We start from the raw sequence: 18,174 nt of genomic DNA, 5'->3' as shown, positions 1-18,174 counted from the left end.
TAAGTAATTTGAACACATTACAATAAATGTTACTTTTATGTTACTAGGAGGTCTATTTGTATTCTTATAACAAAAATAACCATAATGATAATGATGAGAATAATAGTACTTTTCTGTCTCAGGTGGGAGGTGGTGACCTCATGAAGGAGTCCAATGTTGTTGCAAATACCTGTTTTTCATGTATGAGTAGCCATCCTGGAAATGGAGGACTTAAAACTTTGCACCAGAATGAATCTAAAACCTGGATCCAACATGCTAATTTTTTGGGATGTTAATAGTATTTGGGAGCTGGAAGGTGGAATATCAGCTCAAGAGAAAAGAGAGACCACAGGGGGAGAAAACAAGTTTTAGTCTTCAAGGCACATTTTTGCTTTGCTGTTTCTCCAGGAAGGTTCCCAAGCCTGCCAGGAGTCACAGAGCATTCCTTGGGTTCCATGGAAGGTTTCTGTGGGTTTTCACAGCACCTGAACAGCAGTGTGGTGCTGCTGTTCCCTGGCTGTGAGCATGGTTTCCGTGGGAGCTGACAAGGGTTGGCTCCTCACAGGATCAAACGGCTGCTCACCTCTAAAGGAGCCGAGCCTGATGTGCAGTGCTTGCAGTCATCCACAAACAAATGAGCTAATTAAATTATTTTTTTGTGTGTGCTCTGATATACTGCATAGTCCAATTAAGTTGCTAAGCCAATCATCTTGAAATAAATCAACCACATTGTTACATAATTCTTTTTAACAAACAGAGACATCATTATATGAACTAGGTTCTAAGGGTGCCAGATGCTCCTAAACAGGGAGTCTAATTTATTTTGTTGATTTTAAGAAGCAACCCATTCATGTGTGATAGCTTTTGTCATCCAAAATGCTAATTCTTGTCTGAGTTTAAAGTAGGTTTCTGTCTTTCTCATCCATAAATGAGAGCACAGAAGAGCTAAATCTGGACCCTCTTTAATTCCCCGTCACACAATCACACAAAAATCTTGTCCCAAAACACTGAATAAATGTCCTTCTAAACACAGCTAAAAGAATTGCAATAGAAAATAGGCCAAGACCACTTCTCAAAATTATTATACTCAATAGGAAGAAAAAACATATGATCTCTGAAAACAAAGGTTTTGCTGAAGAAAGAGCACTTGCTGAAAGGTTAGCGTAATGGGAAAAATGGGATGGACTGGGCTCCTGGGCAGCCCATGGTGCTGCCCAGTAATTATGTTCAACCTTAGAGCAGAGCAGAGCAGCCTGGCAGAGGGCTCAGAAGCTCTGGCAGACTGGGAAGCCTTGTTCCCTCTGTAAAAAGAAAGAGAAAAGATTATGTGCTTTCGATTTATTAAGGTTCCAAGGATACTATTAAGGGAGATGGGCAGCAGAGATGTTCCCTTCCAACACTGCCAGTGACGCAGGCTCCTCCAGAGGAGCGCAGAATGCACACATCTAACCCTGCAATCAAACAAGCCTCTTTTTATCTTTTTGCCCTTGGTTAATGCTTCTTTTTCTCCCAGAGAGAAGATTATAGGAAACAAAAAACCTGTGTTGGTTGTTTTTTTCTGATGCATTCATTGGAGGGGTGAGTGGCTCTGGCAGAAGTCAAGGTATGCAGAGCAGCTTTGGTTGGCAGCTCTCTCCTAACCCATCTCTGAAGGTTTCCTGAAGAAATTGCTCTGGACCATTAATAACCTGCACCCTCAGAGATGCACAACAGCACTGAGGAGAAAAAAATGGGCATTACTGAATATTTTCTGTGCACCTGTGCTTACCATTCTGACTGGTTCCTGTTTATTTTGGACCACAACAAACCAGCCTTGCTTTGTATTTTCACTTGGCCAGTGATGATTGAAAGTGATTTCTCTGGATAAAAGCTGAAGAAAAAAACCCCGTGGTTTCCATTTGGACATTAGAAGGTTGATGTGTTTTGCTGTCACATTCTATTTTTAAATGCATGACACTGCACAGGTGTTCAGACTCCAAATCCTTAGCGAAATCTGTCATCTCTCTGCAGCTTGTCACTACATCAGCTCACAGACTGAGGGGAGAATGAAGTTCTTGTATGGCAGAAAACTGCAAGTGCTCAACTGTGGTTAATGATAATTTCTTTCCATAGCTAAAAAATATCCCTACATTTGATAAATTTTTCAGGTGTTATAACTGCTTTGAGGTTCAATTGCCTATCTAGAATTTCTCAAATTATTTTTCTACAAGCCCTCAATATGTAGGACACAAACTAACATTAAAAATGCGAATCATTTTTTGGTGAATCAATGTGAATCTGAGTCAAAGACCAGGCTGGAGTTTTACCTCTGTGCTTGTTCTCCACAAAACTCTGACTGAATTCGGAAGAACGAGACTTCCAAAGAATTACACACCTTCTTCCCATGCCTGCCTTAAGCATGCCTTATTTCTGTATCTATAGGCATTGCTAAAATGTAACATGGGGCTAAGCCCCACTAATGCTGTTCTCCAAATGTTTGTTGAATGTCATGCAATGCTAACATAGAACAGTGTCCCACCTTCAAACTGTAGAGAAAGCGTGGGGAATAAAGCAGCTCTTACAGCACTGCTCCAGTCACCAAGTAGGTGCCCATTTCTGCCCCACCCTGGCATCCTTGTCCACAAGGAACACTTCTTTCTGCCTCTGTGGGGCAATTCTCTGTTGATACTGGAAGACCAAACTCAAGACCTGGTCCCTAAGTAAAGCTTCGATCTCCTGAAGAGACCTTAAGTGAACCATCCATGTCCTTCTAGCTAAATTAGTGACAAAACTGTGAATGAAAACTATTCTTTTGCAGATGATTATTTAAATGTTGGCTTGATGATCATTTAGCATGCATCACTAGACAAAACCAACAGAGCCTGTCTCAGTGATATAATATTGAACTCCAAGGAATCCATTTGGCTCTTGCACAACTAGTTCAAGTCCTCTGAAGTTTTATTCTATTCCCTACACAATCCCTAGTATCAGTCAGAGAGCAGAGAATTGGGATCCCTGATCAATCTAAACCCAAACATGGTCCAGAGGGTGGGTGTCGTTCAAAGAGCCAGCTGATGTTATTGTGAGGCTTTTCACTGTCAGATTTGAAAGGTTTTGAAGACTGGGAGGAACAACCAAGAAAGACCCCAAATACAGCAACTGTTTTCAAAAAGGCTAAAAACAGTCTGGGAGATGACCAGCTGCTCAGATTCTCTTCAGCCCTCTGGGAAATTATGGAGCACATCCTTTCTAAAGTCTGACCTGCTAAGGAAGGGCAAGATGATGGCTGGGAACAGGCAGAGTAGATTTACCATGGATTTACTAAATTTACCATGATTGACTAAACTGGTTGCCAAATTTTTATCAAAAAACTAGATCTGAGGATGAGGAGAGAGCAGAGGAATGTCACCTACTTTATCCAGGCTTTTGACACAGCCTCCCAAGCACTTCTGCCTCGAAGATGGGATGTTGCTGCCTTGATGAGGGGACAACTGAGTGAAAAGCAGCTGGAGGGAGGCTCAGAAGGCAGTGGTTAATGAGGCACACTCTGAGCAGACATCAGGAGCAAGGGGGGTCTTGTTCTCCTGTAAGACTGCAGCCTGAATTCACAGATGGAGTAGGAATCACTCTGTCCATAATCACTATCACTACTGAAGAGATTTGACGTAGTTACTGGAAATCACAGTGTAACAGAAAAACTCCCCCTGGAAACTAATCTTCCCAAAGATGATTTAAACAATCTTGTTTGCTTCAGATTTCATTAAAAAGCTATTTTCAAAATACACTGTTGACAGTTGTTGATGTTGGACCAAAGGTGATTATATAAATTCTAGGCTTTGATTGCCAACATTTAATTGAATTCAGCCATTTTTTCCATTTGTTTCTAAAGTACACATTCCCTGAAACAAGTCATATTTGTGTTGTAAAACTTAAAGGACAGAATTCACCTGCTAACTTTCCAGGATGCTGTCTTACACATACATACAGAGTATGTCACAGGATGAGCTGTTCTTCCTTGCTGTTTCCTATTTGAGCTGTCAGGAAGACTGCATTTCTTGAATGCTCAAAAGCATTTTGAATAAAACAGAATTTTTTTTTTTTTTTTTTGCGTGGTGGGTTTCAAAATATCACAGAACAGACATACACTTAGCACCATGTGAAAGAAGAATCTCAAATGTTAATTTATGAGATTTGTATTTATATTTAAGGAGATGATAAAAGTGATTTTAACGCTGTGATCTCCTGGTTTAATCTTTCACCCTTCACTTGGATATAGCACCTGCAGATCCCTCTGCTTCCAGGATTCTGACACACCACAGAGAGCTCAACCAGTTGGCCCCAGAATTGAGACCACATCATGAAATTAGCAACCAGAGCAGAAAGGAAGATACAATTATGGGCTTTTATGAGTTACATCAATCACTTGGATTTATTCATTTTATCTTACAGAAGATTAATAGATATATAGAACATTAATATACTTTTATAGCAGTGTAATTTATAAAGGGCAAAAAACTTTTAGGAAAAGCTGTGATGCAATCTACTATTAATATTTTGCTGAGGGGGGATGAGACTGTTAAACTATTCACCTTGCAAACACTACTTAAAATTGACAAAGTACCAGGAAGGTTATTCTGTATCTTATCCTCCAGGGTCAATAATTCTACACTTGGAGCCTTCTCTGAACTGATTTGTCTATATTTCAGATAGGAACACACTTTGATGTTCCTAACCAAATTGATGCATTTCCCCCACACATTTATTGTTCTTATTTCTAACTGCTGAAAGAAAAACTAGCACCTTCTCTAGCTCTTAATGGAAAGCTTATCTATTAAAGATGATGACTTGTATGAGAAAAGGCGGTGGTTCCAGGCAAAAGGACTATTTTGCAGACTACTCTAAATGTATTTCTTTCAGTAATAGGAAATTTGAAGCAATATCAGGTTTATATCAACAGAACATGTGATTCTTTAACAGCCTCTTTCAACAGAAGCTTTTCTTACACACTACACAGTTACAAGGGTTGTCACTGCTTGCAAAGAAACGTGTCCCTTGGGAATGCATGGGATATTTCTTTACTAGGAAATTAAGGACTGAGCAAAACACTTAGGTGTACAATCTCTTTATCTGTATTTCCTGCTGGTATTTTTCTTTTCAGACACAATCAATTTTACCCAGAGAGCACTGACACCCCTGAAGAGCTTGCAATGGAAAAACTTCATTGGAGAGACTGGTAATGTTTCTGGTAGATACAAGAATGTTCTCCCTGAGCTCTGAGCTGACCAAACCCTCCCAGCTATATTCACTCTCTGTTTTGAGGCTGTGCCTGTGAGCTCATGCATGGTGCTAACACAGTCACGTAGTTCAAATCTTCACAACATCCACAGAGCACACACAGTGTCCCATCCTCATGGGCTGGCTGCAGATGCCCAGGAAAAACCCAACCTGTCTATATCACATGCCCATAAAAAAAAAAAAAAAAAAAAAAAAAAAAAGGCAGTGAAAGCATCACAATTTGAAGTAGAAAAAATATTTGAAGATATTGTCTTCCTATAGACAGAAGACAGAATATTATGTCTTCCTCCTGAATCTAGCTCATTTTCTAAATCTAAGAAATTGCCATATTCTCCAAGACTCCTCTGTGTCAGGGTTAAAAGATACTGTCTAAGCAAATTGGGTCAGCACATCTCTTTCCAGTTAGATGTTCTGTGAAAACCAACAGGAAAGTGGCAAGGGAAAAAAAAAAAGGAAATTACTCCAAACACCCTGAATCAGAAGATCAATAAAGAGGTAAACTTGCTGTGACTCACAGTGCTAATGTTGCAGATCTTTGAGGAAAAGGTGCCCAGGAACAGGCATATAATGCAGTCTGAACAAAGTGTCCCAAGAGTGATAGAAAACAAGATAGCTAAGCATAAAGGGAAGGAATTAAGAAAACTTTGTGCATAGTATTAGGAAAAACTAAACAATATGATACCATCAGCTAAGGATTATCATGGGACCTTCTAAAAAAACACTAAGGAAGAATGCTAGGAAGTGTTTAGCATCAGCAATCCTACATCACAGGAAGGCATTGGGTAGTTTTCCAGCTATCCATCTGATAAGGAGAATGACAAAAGTAGGAAGAGTTCGACAGCAAATGCAGTTCCTCCCCAGTTCCATAACTACCCATAACTACTGAATTTGTACATATTTCCCCTCCCACCAAAAGAAATGAACACATTTGTACCTATTGTGTCTCTTCAAGGTAGATCCAAGCAGGTTTCAGACCTGTTGAGGGCAGGGACAGAGCACCCTGCTGTAGACTACTGTCTCCCCTGATAACTTTGATACTGTCTTGACAGATCCAAGCTCATTTTCCCTTCTGCCATCCTAACCAGGGGATAAGCACTGGCTTATTTGTCCAGAGAGAATGGAGATACCACCTGTTTGTTCATTAGTCATCAAAAGCTGTTCCACTTAGAGTCACCCAGATACGTTTAAAAAGTCTGCTAGTGCAAGTGGAAGTAGGCATCCCTGCAATCCCTGTTCTGGATCTTTCCTTCTGGCTGAATCTCAGTCTCAGGTACCATACACAATCTGTAGGTGTTTAATTCAAAGTCATGATATTGATAACCTCTGCATTATCCTTTTATGTCTGAATTTGAAGTGTGTGTAGAAAACTCCTGACCACATTTAGTCAAGATGTTATTCTCAAATTGAAGAAACAAGGAAAATAACCCAAACAAACCAACTGAATTTATGTAGGTTTTCTTGCCTCACTAAAATTGATCACTTGTACTTTTCCAGGTGAGTATTTTGAGGAGGAGTCAGAACCAAACAAATTATACAACAGCACATGCTTCCATTAAAGACAAGATTAAAAGCTCTTTTGCAACCTCTGCATGTCTGTCCAAAACACCAAAACGTGGCTACCCAGGAAATCCTGGTGAATTTCTGATTGCCATACAGGTGTGTTTTGGCTTTCAAACTTGTTTCTGTTTCAAATACTATTTTAGCCCATTTCCCATGAAAACCAAGCTTCCTGTGATGTTCTTGCCCATCACTGAAAGAACTGTTCAATCATTCTGTGCACTTCAGTTGCACAGAGCTGATGATCTCAAGGATAATTAAATTTCTGTTAGATAATTGTAGTGGATGAGACAGGAATGGGGACCTAGGGCACATGTAGAGCAGGCTTTATTAATAACTGACCACAGACTGAGTTTATCTCAATACTCCCTGAAAACATAAAAGGATTTCGCTGGTGTAGGACAAGTCAGTCAGTGACTACTGAGTTGTATTTTCAGGGCTACAGTTTCAACATCTAAACAGAACTAAGTTCCATCTCCCTCACAGTTACTGGCGTTATTGAAAAAAATTAAAAATAAATCTAGTAGTTACTCTGGATGGACAAGACAATCTAATCCACAAAAACACAAGAAAGATACAATAGCCATTTTATTTATTTGTCCCCATATTAAGCTTATTATTCCACCAAAAATATAACTGTGCTGCTCATTGAAAGAATATTGCAAACTCACCAGAAGGCAAATTTCTGCAGAATGGTGTCCTTAGCCAGCATAAATAGAAATTTTGCTATTTTGAATTCATTCTTTCCTCCATTGTTCAACATCAAGTATTAAAAACAGCAACACTGAACCCTCAGTCTAAGCAAGCAGAGTAAGAGATCTCATCCAATACCCACAAAAAGGTTTTGTTGAATAAAATATAGAATTTAAATTCCCTGGTTACTGCAGCATTAGGCTGCCCATTGCTGATAACACATAGGTCACACATGTCTGAATAAAAGGATTATGGGGTGAACACCATAAAATGGATCTGAGTATGAGGTATGTCACGTTTCTTCATCCTTACATTTAGAGGCATTTTATTTAATTTAAATCAAATAGGTCCTAACTCAACAATGCATTTATTCCCCTGTCAGACACTCAACATGTTGGTATTATTTTAAGCTAGCTGAGCTTGGTGGCAGAAACTGGATACTGAATTCTAGTCAGAAGAAAAATAAGAAAAGACTTGAAGAGTGAGATGGATGAGAATGGCTTTCCCACTCTTTAAGAACTTTAAGGAAAGGCATTAATTGTGATTTCACCAAAAATGTAAATGTAAAAAAAAAAGTGATGTAAAAAAAAATCTGAGATTATGGGTTATTATGGGTTCTAGGGGGAAGGAGAGAAAGCATAGAGAAACTAAAAACCTCCTGTGCCCCAGGAAAGTAATGTGGTAGAAATGCAGTTTCTTGCATCTCTTGGTCTGGATATGTTTTACACAACACAGCTCACTGCCACAATAAGACCTTGTGTAAGTCCTTACACAGAGGGGAAAAGTAGACTTTTTAGAACCAGATGCATTTTAGAGCAGAATCTACAACATCGACAGTTCTATAAAACTTGCTCCTTATAAACCAATCCTCAAATCATATTCCAATCATGTGCTTTAGAAGTGGATATCCATTCAGACTTGGAATCATGACAAATGAGTTTAAAAATGGACAATTTGAAATGGAAATACTCTGGAAAGGCATTACACAACCTAGGGCCTGAAGCTGATAAACCTTTGGACTGATTTGCTACCAGACAGCTTGGACAGAAGCCATCAGCAAGGGGTGAACAGATGACCGTTAATAGATTCTGGAAAGGTAGCTCTAACAATTTGTTTCCTGAAAAAAATAATAAAATGTTTCTAAAAATATTTTTAATCTATTTAAATAGAATATTTGAAGCTGAGTAGTAGAAAGGAAGGCAGTCTTTCTACCTGCTCTTGGGCTGCTGTACTTTGGATGGAGGGGCATCTCCACGAGGAAGAAGAAAGCAAGGAAGCTGCTGGTTCTCCCAGAGGAACCGAGCATCCTCTGCTTGGAAAAAAACTTCAGGAAGATGGAGCACTGAGGGAGAGAGAAACAGAGGGAGCAAGCAGGCAGCTCCCAGCAGAATGTAGCTTAGAAAAGCTCCCTGGAGGGCCAGAAACTTCTTCACAGCAGTGAGCAGACCCAAGCCAGGGGAAGGCAAAGAAGACTGATGGATTTGTCATTCAGCAATAGAAGACAGTGCAGCTTGAGTCAGAATTAATTCAAAAATGGATGTTTCCAGCACTGGAAGATTAATTCAATGTCTGGAAATCGACACAGCAGCTCAGCAGCGGGCAGCAAGGCTGGCACACAACAGCAGCTGTAGCACAGGATTTGTCCCAGCCCCACAAGGAATTTAGCATCAGTGTTTTCCTTGCCTCCACTGGTGACAGAACTGAAAGCAGTCAATGGGCAAAACTGAATCGGTTTCAAAAAACACTGAGGTGTTTCAATCAACTCATTTAAAGGGGCCCAGGCTAACACACCCGATAAGACAGTGGTGCCACAGTAACATTATCTACTGCCAATCTTTCCACAAAGCTGGTTAGCATTTTGTTAGTTTAATGAGCAGAAAGCAACACAGGCTTTGCCCTCTCCCTGGCAATCAGTTTCCTTGAGAAACTGAAGGACTGGGCTTCACTCCTGCCTTGATCCAAATTACATCACTCCAAAAATGCCCTTGTTGTCCGCCAGTTCAGATCAGATTCAGCAGCTCTTGGCCTTTGTATGGAGACGGGCCAGGAAAGGACAGAGTCAGTTATGCAAAATATTCTTCTGGTCTACTGGGGTGAAGATAAGAAATTTGCTTCTGTTTTATTTCTTTAGTTTCTCAAAATAATGATGACACACATGTAACACACCTTGACCATAAAGTCCCATGAACTCCAGTTACAGTGCCCTATAAAATTACTGTTATGTGCATACAATTTCAGAAGTTTTCTTCTAGCAATCACCCAACTGCCTGGAGTAAGGAGAAAATTCAACTTGGGAACACCTTGCCTGGGTTTATGCTCCCCATAGTGAAGAAACACACTCACTAGTAACAGCTACAGCCAAAGGATTGAGACCAAACCACTGCCAATGACCCTTAAATTGCCACAGGGAACAGGAATTCCAACTTTCCAAACACATGTTAGCAGCAACAAAATCAACAAGCAGCTGCTTGCAAGGAAAAGAGAGACAGGTACCATCAAAGGACAAAAAACTTCAAGGTCTGTCTGATATTTCACCCACCTGGGTTTGATGCACAAGTGGAACTCTGTTGCTGTGGGAATATTCCTAGTTATTGTTAGTCTGTCTGTCCTTCTCTGCCTGCAGTAACTTCTCAGGCTCACTCCACCTACCCACAGGGCTGTTTTACACCATCATCTCCTATTCGTCTCTTAGTCCCTCAGCAAAGTTCCAGGGTTTTTTTTCTTCTAGGTCAGCCTCAAGCACAGCCAGCTCCTTCTCCAATAAAACCCCTCAAATCTACTTAATAGCAGAACAAATATAGGAGCACTTCTATGCACAGTATTTTATTTTCCTAGATAATGGGTAAAGTAAGATGAAATTAAGGTAGTGTTTAAACTGGTGATTGATGATATTAGAAATATCTAGTCATCCCCTAAAACAAGTACTATAATGTCAAGAAATTCACAACTGATTGTAAACATAAACCAAACATGCTGGATCTGGAGAAGCAGAATGAGAGCTTTTGGAGTAGCCTCAAATCTGTACTGTAATGATACAATAACCATAATTGGCCCCAATACACATAAAGCCTGATTTTAGAGACATTAGATTCTTCACTTTATTTTTTTATTTCTCCCTATTCTTTCATTTTCACTTCCCAGCTAATAATAGCTTCTATTACTACCAGTCATTTGGAACAAAGAGAAAACCTATCTCAAGAACTACAGCTCTTACAGCTCTTTAAATCTACCTTAAATTATAGTCAATCGTTCCAATTCTATATTTACAGTAAGCACTGCCATTCCAGGGAGAGCGGAGCATCACACCAGCACCAAAATCCCTGCTGCAAAGACAGAACTACTCAGTCTTAACTGCTGACCAACTTCACAGCACTTCATTTCCTCCCCACACCTAATTTGTTTCCTTGAATCTCTTTGTTAAGTGCGACTGAGCTTAGAGCCGACACAGAACACCAGCCCACAAGGAGATTCCCCACAGGAAAGGAATTAGCAATGTTTTCAAAGTCCCGACCTGCAGACCAGACTTACTTCACAGTAGTGATGCTCTGCTGGAAGGAAAAACTGCCAGCAGGTCACCCCTTATTTTCACTCTGATTGATCCTTTAAGTACCTAAACACACTACACAAACTATAGCTACAAACCCAGTGGGAAATGGAGGGAATGGAAACATAATGGGAAGGACGAATGGGGTTGGAGAAATAAATAAACATATTTAAGATTCAAAGTGAAAGGCCAAAGCTGCCTCAAAATAGGGTGTGTTGGGAAGTCAGGTTCAGGATGAATTCATAACAGCCACACAAATAGGAACTTCCACCTTCCTGTTTTCCAATTCTGCTAGATGTGCTCTAGCAAATACTTTACAGCTGGTGTTTGTGTTTTATAATGGGTATATTGAAGCAGTGTGTTAAAGTGGGCAAAAATCAGGACATGAAAACAGATTAGCAGAGCAAATGGACTGTCCTGCGTAGCACAAACCCGAAAAAAACCCTTCCTTTTTCATCGCTGTCTCTGGTTTTGATACAATGACAAGTAGGCATGAAAGATCCAAAAGCACAGTTTTCCCTGAGCACTAGAACAGCTCACTGTTTCTGAGCAAGAGGCAATACCCACCTATGGAATCACAGCTTCTGTCTTAAAACCATTCAGTACAGAGTAGCACTGACCTTTGCTTACTGCAGCTCTTTACCACAAGTGCCCAAGAATTACCACATCTTACTCAACACCTGGAGCAAATAAAGGTCAACACCTCACGCAAGGACCACAAGCAACTTGCTGGAACCTCAGTGCAAATTTCCCATGCAGCTCTTGCTTCTCCTTGTACAGTTTTGTTTGTAAAGTGTTGATTAAAGGCAAAAATTTTAACAGTATAAGAGGAATTTGGTGTACCTAGGGCAGAGCGGCACCTCTCTGATGCTCTTAATGTCCAGGTCAGCGAGTGGTTTCTGCTGCTCCCTTTCAACTCCCATTCCTGAGCTCCCTTCTCCCAGGAGGAAAACCAGAAAGGTGGGAGTGATGAGAGCATTCTATTTAAGCACTGGGGCCTCACCAATCTTTCCGTTTCACTTCCCTGTCTGTTACACTTACAGCACAGCTCTGACATCTCTCCAAGTGCTTTACAATGGCAGAAAAATTCCTCGTGTGTTACAGATGGAAAGTTTGAGACATGGATTTTGCCTAGGGAAGCCTGGGGTATCTTGTGGCCTACTGGACATCAGTCAAAGAAGTCTTGCTGTACAGATTTTAAACAGGATCTGTAATCTTTCTGTGCCCCAGTCAACCTACAAATAAACTGAAAAGGATCGTGGAACCAGTTTCATGGAACTAGGACAAAAGATGTGATGTAAGAACAGTTTGAATTGTGAACCTCCTATGCAAACTAAACCTGGCTCCATCTACCTTAAGACACAACTCCCTATTCAGGGTAATAAATTCTCAATCTGCTGAAACCAGCGTTTGTTGATCTGTCTCCAGCTCCAAATTACCTGCAATTCTTGAGTTACCTACATTACTTTATTACACAAGGCTTATCATGCCTACAGCATCAAAAAAAAATTACCAAAGGAAGCCAAATGAAAGGTTGGGTCCAATACATTTTATGACAAAGTTCTCCCTGAAATTAAGGGGGATGGAATTTCATCTGTGCACTTCCAGATGACCAGAGGGAAGCATTTACCTTTCTGAAATGGTGCTGAGAGTCTTGCATGGTGCCTATTTCTGATTCTCACTGCAAGGGCATGCTACCTGGACCACATTTGCAAGGCTATGGAGACAAAATTAAAGTAGCCAGAAGGAAAAGATCTCTGTGTTTCTACACCTCACAGGATATGCATATTTTAATGGAAAGGCAGCTTTAGCTCAGCTTTTAATATGTTTCTTCTTATGAAGCACTACCTTGTGCTAGGGCAAATGCTCTTTCAGCTCAAGTTGCTAAGAATATCAAATTCTGTTAAAAAAAAAGAAAAAACCTCTAAAATTTTTGTTTCATTGGCAAAATCTACTTTGGTTATAGCTATTTTCGGCCTTTGAAATTCCAAGACAATGTATCATTGAATTTCACTCATGTCAAATGCTATACTGCTAAACTTGGTGGAGAAAAATTTTAAATTAACAACCTTTGTCTTTTTCCTAATTATTTCTCATCTATATAAACAGTGCTGGGGGAAAAAAAAATCAGCTGCTTTTAAGGGTTTGTAAAATGATTGATTCCTAGATTTCTAATGCAGTAATAAGTCTGCCAAATGCTAATGTTAGAAGAGGGTTTATTGATAGAATACTGAAGAAACTTAGGCTCACAGCAGCATTTTCCAGTGCTTATAGTCATTCTCGATTTCAGACCACAGAGATGCAAGAATAAACCAAGAGTTACAGTGCCTGGCTACCCCCAGAACCACAGGTGTGCCTGGGACTGGGTGTGTGTCTGAAACTACACCTTGCCAGGACAAAGGGATAGTGCCAGGTTTTTTTTTTTTGTTCCAACAAGAATTCTTTAAAATGACAACTCATATTTGCAGGGAAGTAGAAGCAGCCCCCCCTCCTTAGAGGTATTTAAAGCTGACTTAACAAAACACTAGCAGGGATTCTATAAACTGCATTATCCTAATGCTTCACACACTTTAATTCTCAACATGCAGAACTCCATTACTTCCAAAGAGATAACTAACAGTGCATTCAGCAATTATGTGACAATTGGAAAAGCTTACTGAAAATTAATAGTAAAGCAAGAGCACCTATTAATGATAACACAACACAGCAATTTTTCATCTTCTTATCAATAACAGCCCAGACATGCACTGACTGTGCATTGCAAATTGTTGTTTTGCTCCATATTGTCAACAGAAGGTAAACCTGGCTTTAAAAATTAATGAATTTATACAGGAGCAAATTAGCACCTTAACCTAACTCAACAGCAGCCTTCCTTACTGCTTAATATAGCCAAATATGCAGAATATTTTAGGAAATATATATGTGCAACTGCTGCATGCATACTGGTACCCATCTATTAATCAAAATAATAATCTAGAAACATATACAAAAATATATCTGTGCTGTCTTAAAAATACAAACCATCTGACTGAGCAACGTCAGATACAGCATACAAAGAATCACCTAACACTGCTTTCAGAAATTCAGTGAGCTACTCTGCCATAATCTCCTCAGATTTGTGGAGTTTCACATGGATTTCATCCTAATTTATGCATCTTTAACAAGTAGGTAAGTAGACAGCACACTTTGATATCTGAAAGGAAAGACAGCATTTGAAGTTCAATCTATTAACATAAAAAGCACTTCTCCCTTCACTGAAAGGCAGTGCCAAAATATTTCCCATTCTAAGAACTCTGATTTTATAAAAAATTAAGACTGCCCCAGCAGGAAGGGTTTGATGGTAGCATTTCTGGCTTACTGAAAAGCTGCTGTATTGCATCACTGAAACCCAGGATTTTTTTTTTTTCTTGGCTGAAATGCTGAGCCTTCACTGTAGTATTAATATTATCCACACAGATTTTTGGTTAAAAAAGGAAAGAAAAAGTCAAGAATCAGTAATACAAATGCCTCCCTTCTAAACCTGCTAATCAGATTCCAGGAAGCCACCAGTCCCTCCAAATTCTGCCCAGAGAACAAAGAATAGCACAGACTTGCATTCAATGCATTACCACCAACATAAAATATTTCCTATTTTATAATAAGCTGTAATTTTAACCAGATGCTCTGGTAAGAGCCTGCCAAAATACATTTACACAACTTTTTAGTAGTAGGTTAGTGCTAAAAGGTACATCTAAAATGCTTCAAAAATCTCATGCATTCTCATTTTGCTTCACTTTATTATTTAAACTAACTTATATAAGATATAAAACTAATTGACTGCAAAACCTTGCTGGTTTGTATCTAAAGAATGCAGAAAAAATGAATCCTCCTGGGTGAGCTGAGTGCCACATCCACCTGAGAACCTGCAGTGGCTATTTATGATTTTTGTTTGATTCAAGGCAGCAACTTTGCTTCATTTAGTCAGCCTTCACTCACACACTCACAGCAAGCAACTTTCAAACATCACCTATAAAACATTGCACGACAAACCCCATCCCTGAAGGTACAAGTTTCAATTGATCCCTTTGATAGCTCAAAAAAATGAAGGAAGAAAAAAGGATGGTAGAAGGGAGTGAGAGAGGTTGTAGGTGTGAGGAAGGAGTTTTTATTTAGTTCCCTTCTGCTCAGCAACTTTGTAATCCAATTGCTGCTCTCCTTTCCCCATCTCTCACCCCTTCGCCGTTGTTTAGTTGGAAACTGGGCTGCAAGAATGTGAAGAATGTAAACAGCCTTTTATTGTCCAAAAGGATGGGAGTGTGAAAGAAATGTGCGCCTTATCGCAGGGCTGCAGCTCGCTACTTCATTGCTATGATAAAGTACTGGAGCAAAAAACATTACACGACAAGCACAATCCAAAACCGGATTAGAATTTGACATAAGCTTCCTCAAAAACTAATCAATCACCTCACACTGTAACACTAGACTCCAGTTCTTAAGGAGGATGTTTAATCCCTTCAAGGTTTATTACACACTCCCTATTGACTACTTCGTGACAAACTTTCGCGTCCAAGGCAGCTGGGGAAGACAAGCATAACTTTTGCAGCAGAGGTATGTGTGAGAGTAACACCAAAACTCCCCCCAAACCAGCAAGCGCAGTTAAAATCTCTCCGAAATAAAAGCGAAGATGGCCAAACTCTTTTGCAAACACCTTTTTTCCTCTTTATGAGCGCCTCACGAACAGGAGCATCAGTCCATTTGTTCCGTGCCATCAGCGCCCCACGGACGAGGCGCTGGCTGGGAGAAGTTGAGCTCCTCGCCCGTCTCCAGCCGCGCACCTCGCTTCGCCGCCCTCCCTTCAGAGCTCCGGATCTCGCACTCTGCATCTCACCTTGCCGCCACGTCAGTCCCCGCATTCCCCCACCGCATGCAGAGGAATATTCACCATAACACCGGCGTGCCCCTCAGTTTCCGATAAAAATTAAGGAAACACCTGGGGCGTGCTGCAGCAATCCGAAACTACAGTGGGAGCTTCCCGAGCGCAGGTGACTCTACCTGCACACACAGCTATGTCTTGCAGGCAAAAAAAAAAGGCGCCTGAGGCCGCAGAAAACTTTCCGGGAGCGGGCAGTCTCGGCGATGCTCGGCACACTCAAACACTCCCATCCCTCCCATCCCTGCCCGCGGTATTTTCCAGCTCCGCGGCGGCTCCCGGCGCATCCCGGCCCGCGGGGCCGCGCTGGGTTAGGGCACACGAGCGTCCCGCATTCCCAAACGGGGCGAACAGAGGCAAACCCGCTTAATTAAAATCCAATAAGAAAAAAATAAAAAAAAAAAAAGAAAAAGAAAAAGAAAAAAATGGAAAAAGAAAGAGAAAACCAAGAATATGTCAGGGGCTGCGGGAGGCAGGTGTGGGAACCCGGGCTCCAGAGGAGACCGTGCCCACCGCGCTCCCCGGAGGAAGGCACCAGTGTCCGCCAAGCCCCCCGTGAGAGTCCGGGGGCCGCGGGGATGGAGACTTACGAGCTGGAGGACGCCCTGGACCACGACGAGGGGCAGGGGCTGCAGGGGCACCATCCTGGCTGCCGGTCTAGGCGGCGACTCCCCCGGCGCGGGTCTCGCTCATCGCCGCTCCGGGAGGAGGACGGGGGGCAGGACCGAGCGCAGGGACACGCCGCCCGCCGTCCCCGCTCACGGGGCGCTGCCAGGCAGCGGCCAGACCCCGGCACTGCCGCGGCGCTCGGCTCGGCGCCGCTCGGCTCCGCGGGCGGCCATGGCGGGCGGGAGGCGGGCTGAGGCGGGCGGGAGGCGGCGGCGCTGCCCGGCTCCCCCCGCGGGGCACGGCGGGGCCCCCTCACAGCCCGCGGCCGGGCCCCGCCGCCCTCCGTGCCGGAGGGACCCGCCCGGGCCGCGGCTGAGGGGAGCGGTGCCGGGGGCGGCGCGTCCCCGCCGGGCGCTGAGCGGACCCCGCTGCCCCGGGCGGGGCGGCCCGGCCCTCACGGCAAGTTTAAAGAGGCGGCGGCCCCTCCTCCGCCCGCGGCCGCCCTGCCGAGCCTGGGTGCGCCTCTGGGAGCCGCCCTGGGCTGCCCGGCCCCGCCGCTGTAGGGCAGCGCAGACAGGTGAACAGACTCGACGGCCGTGCCCTGGTCCCGGCTTTATAGGGCACTCCTGTCACAGCTCCTTCCTTCGGGGGGATCTGCCCCCGGCACCCACAGGCGGCTGGGCAGCCGCGGGGCTCGTGGGGAAACCCGACGTGGTTCTGCTTGGCGGCTGTGAGCAGGCACGGTGGGGCGGCCCGGGGACACTCACAGTGTCCCGGGGACACCGAACCTGTCCCAGGGCCCGCCCTGAGGACACCATGCTCCTGTCACCTGGGGCCTGTGCACTGGAGCGGGCCCAGGCACAGGGTCATGTTTGATTGGGCTCCTTGTGCAGGGCCGCGGGGTCTGGGTAGCGGTGTCCGAGCCTGTGGGGAGCCCCGAGGGCTGCAGGACCCATGTCCAAAGAAGTCACTGGGGTCAGATCCATTTAATAGCATAATTAATAATATTCACCAGACCCATTGTTGAGATAGCCGTGAGCAGGCTGAAGCAATTGTGTCTCTGTTTTTGTGACAACTGTGTATGGTGGCAGCCTCGAAAAGGGAAATAAAGTTTTGGGTGCAGGAGGCTGGAGGAACGGTGACCCCGGCCAGGTTTGGCACACAAACCACACACACAGCCTGGGCTGAAGCAGCGCCACCGCAGCAGGTACACCTGGGCCAGGTCTGCCAGTGCCTGTGTTTGCTCGTCAGTAATTCCGTGATGTGATACCTGAGCTCTCTGCCACCGGGATGAAGTGCAAGTGGTGGTTTCAGTTTCCAAGCCCTGCCTGCCATTTGTAGATTACTTTCCTCTTAATTCTCGGCCTCATCTTCTTACTAGGTCCGTATTCAGGTTACATTTTGACAACCCTTGTACGTTCAACTGCTAAAATCCTTGTCAGTGGAAACAGCTTTGCAATCCCTCTTGTGGCACTTGAGAGCAGCCATGATTTTACCAGGTAGTGATTGTGGCTGTTTGGTTACATCCCACTGGTTCCCTTCCAACTCTGCTGCAAGGTGGCTTGTAAAAAGTGTCATGTGGATGTCATTGAGCCATAAGTCACAATCT

General features: G+C 42.9%; 1 protein-coding gene across 1 annotated transcript in view; it reads right to left on the bottom strand.

Moving 5' to 3' along the window:
* Positions 1 to 16,804, bottom strand: part of NXPH2 (neurexophilin 2) — a 34,595-nt gene extending 17,791 nt beyond the window's left edge. Inside the window, exon 1 of the mRNA XM_084209378.1 lies at positions 16,547 to 16,804. Coding sequence (XP_084065504.1) covers positions 16,547 to 16,600 — 54 coding nt within the window. The 5' untranslated portion in view covers positions 16,601 to 16,804. The remainder of the gene's footprint in view (positions 1 to 16,546) is intronic.
* Between the last annotated feature and the right edge of the window lie 1,370 nt (positions 16,805 to 18,174).

Source organism: Fringilla coelebs, assembly GCF_963513975.1.
Source record: "Fringilla coelebs genome assembly, chromosome: 7".
Classification (NCBI taxonomy): Eukaryota; Metazoa; Chordata; class Aves; order Passeriformes; family Fringillidae; genus Fringilla; species Fringilla coelebs.
This window is presented reverse-complemented; position numbering and strand designations above follow the sequence as displayed.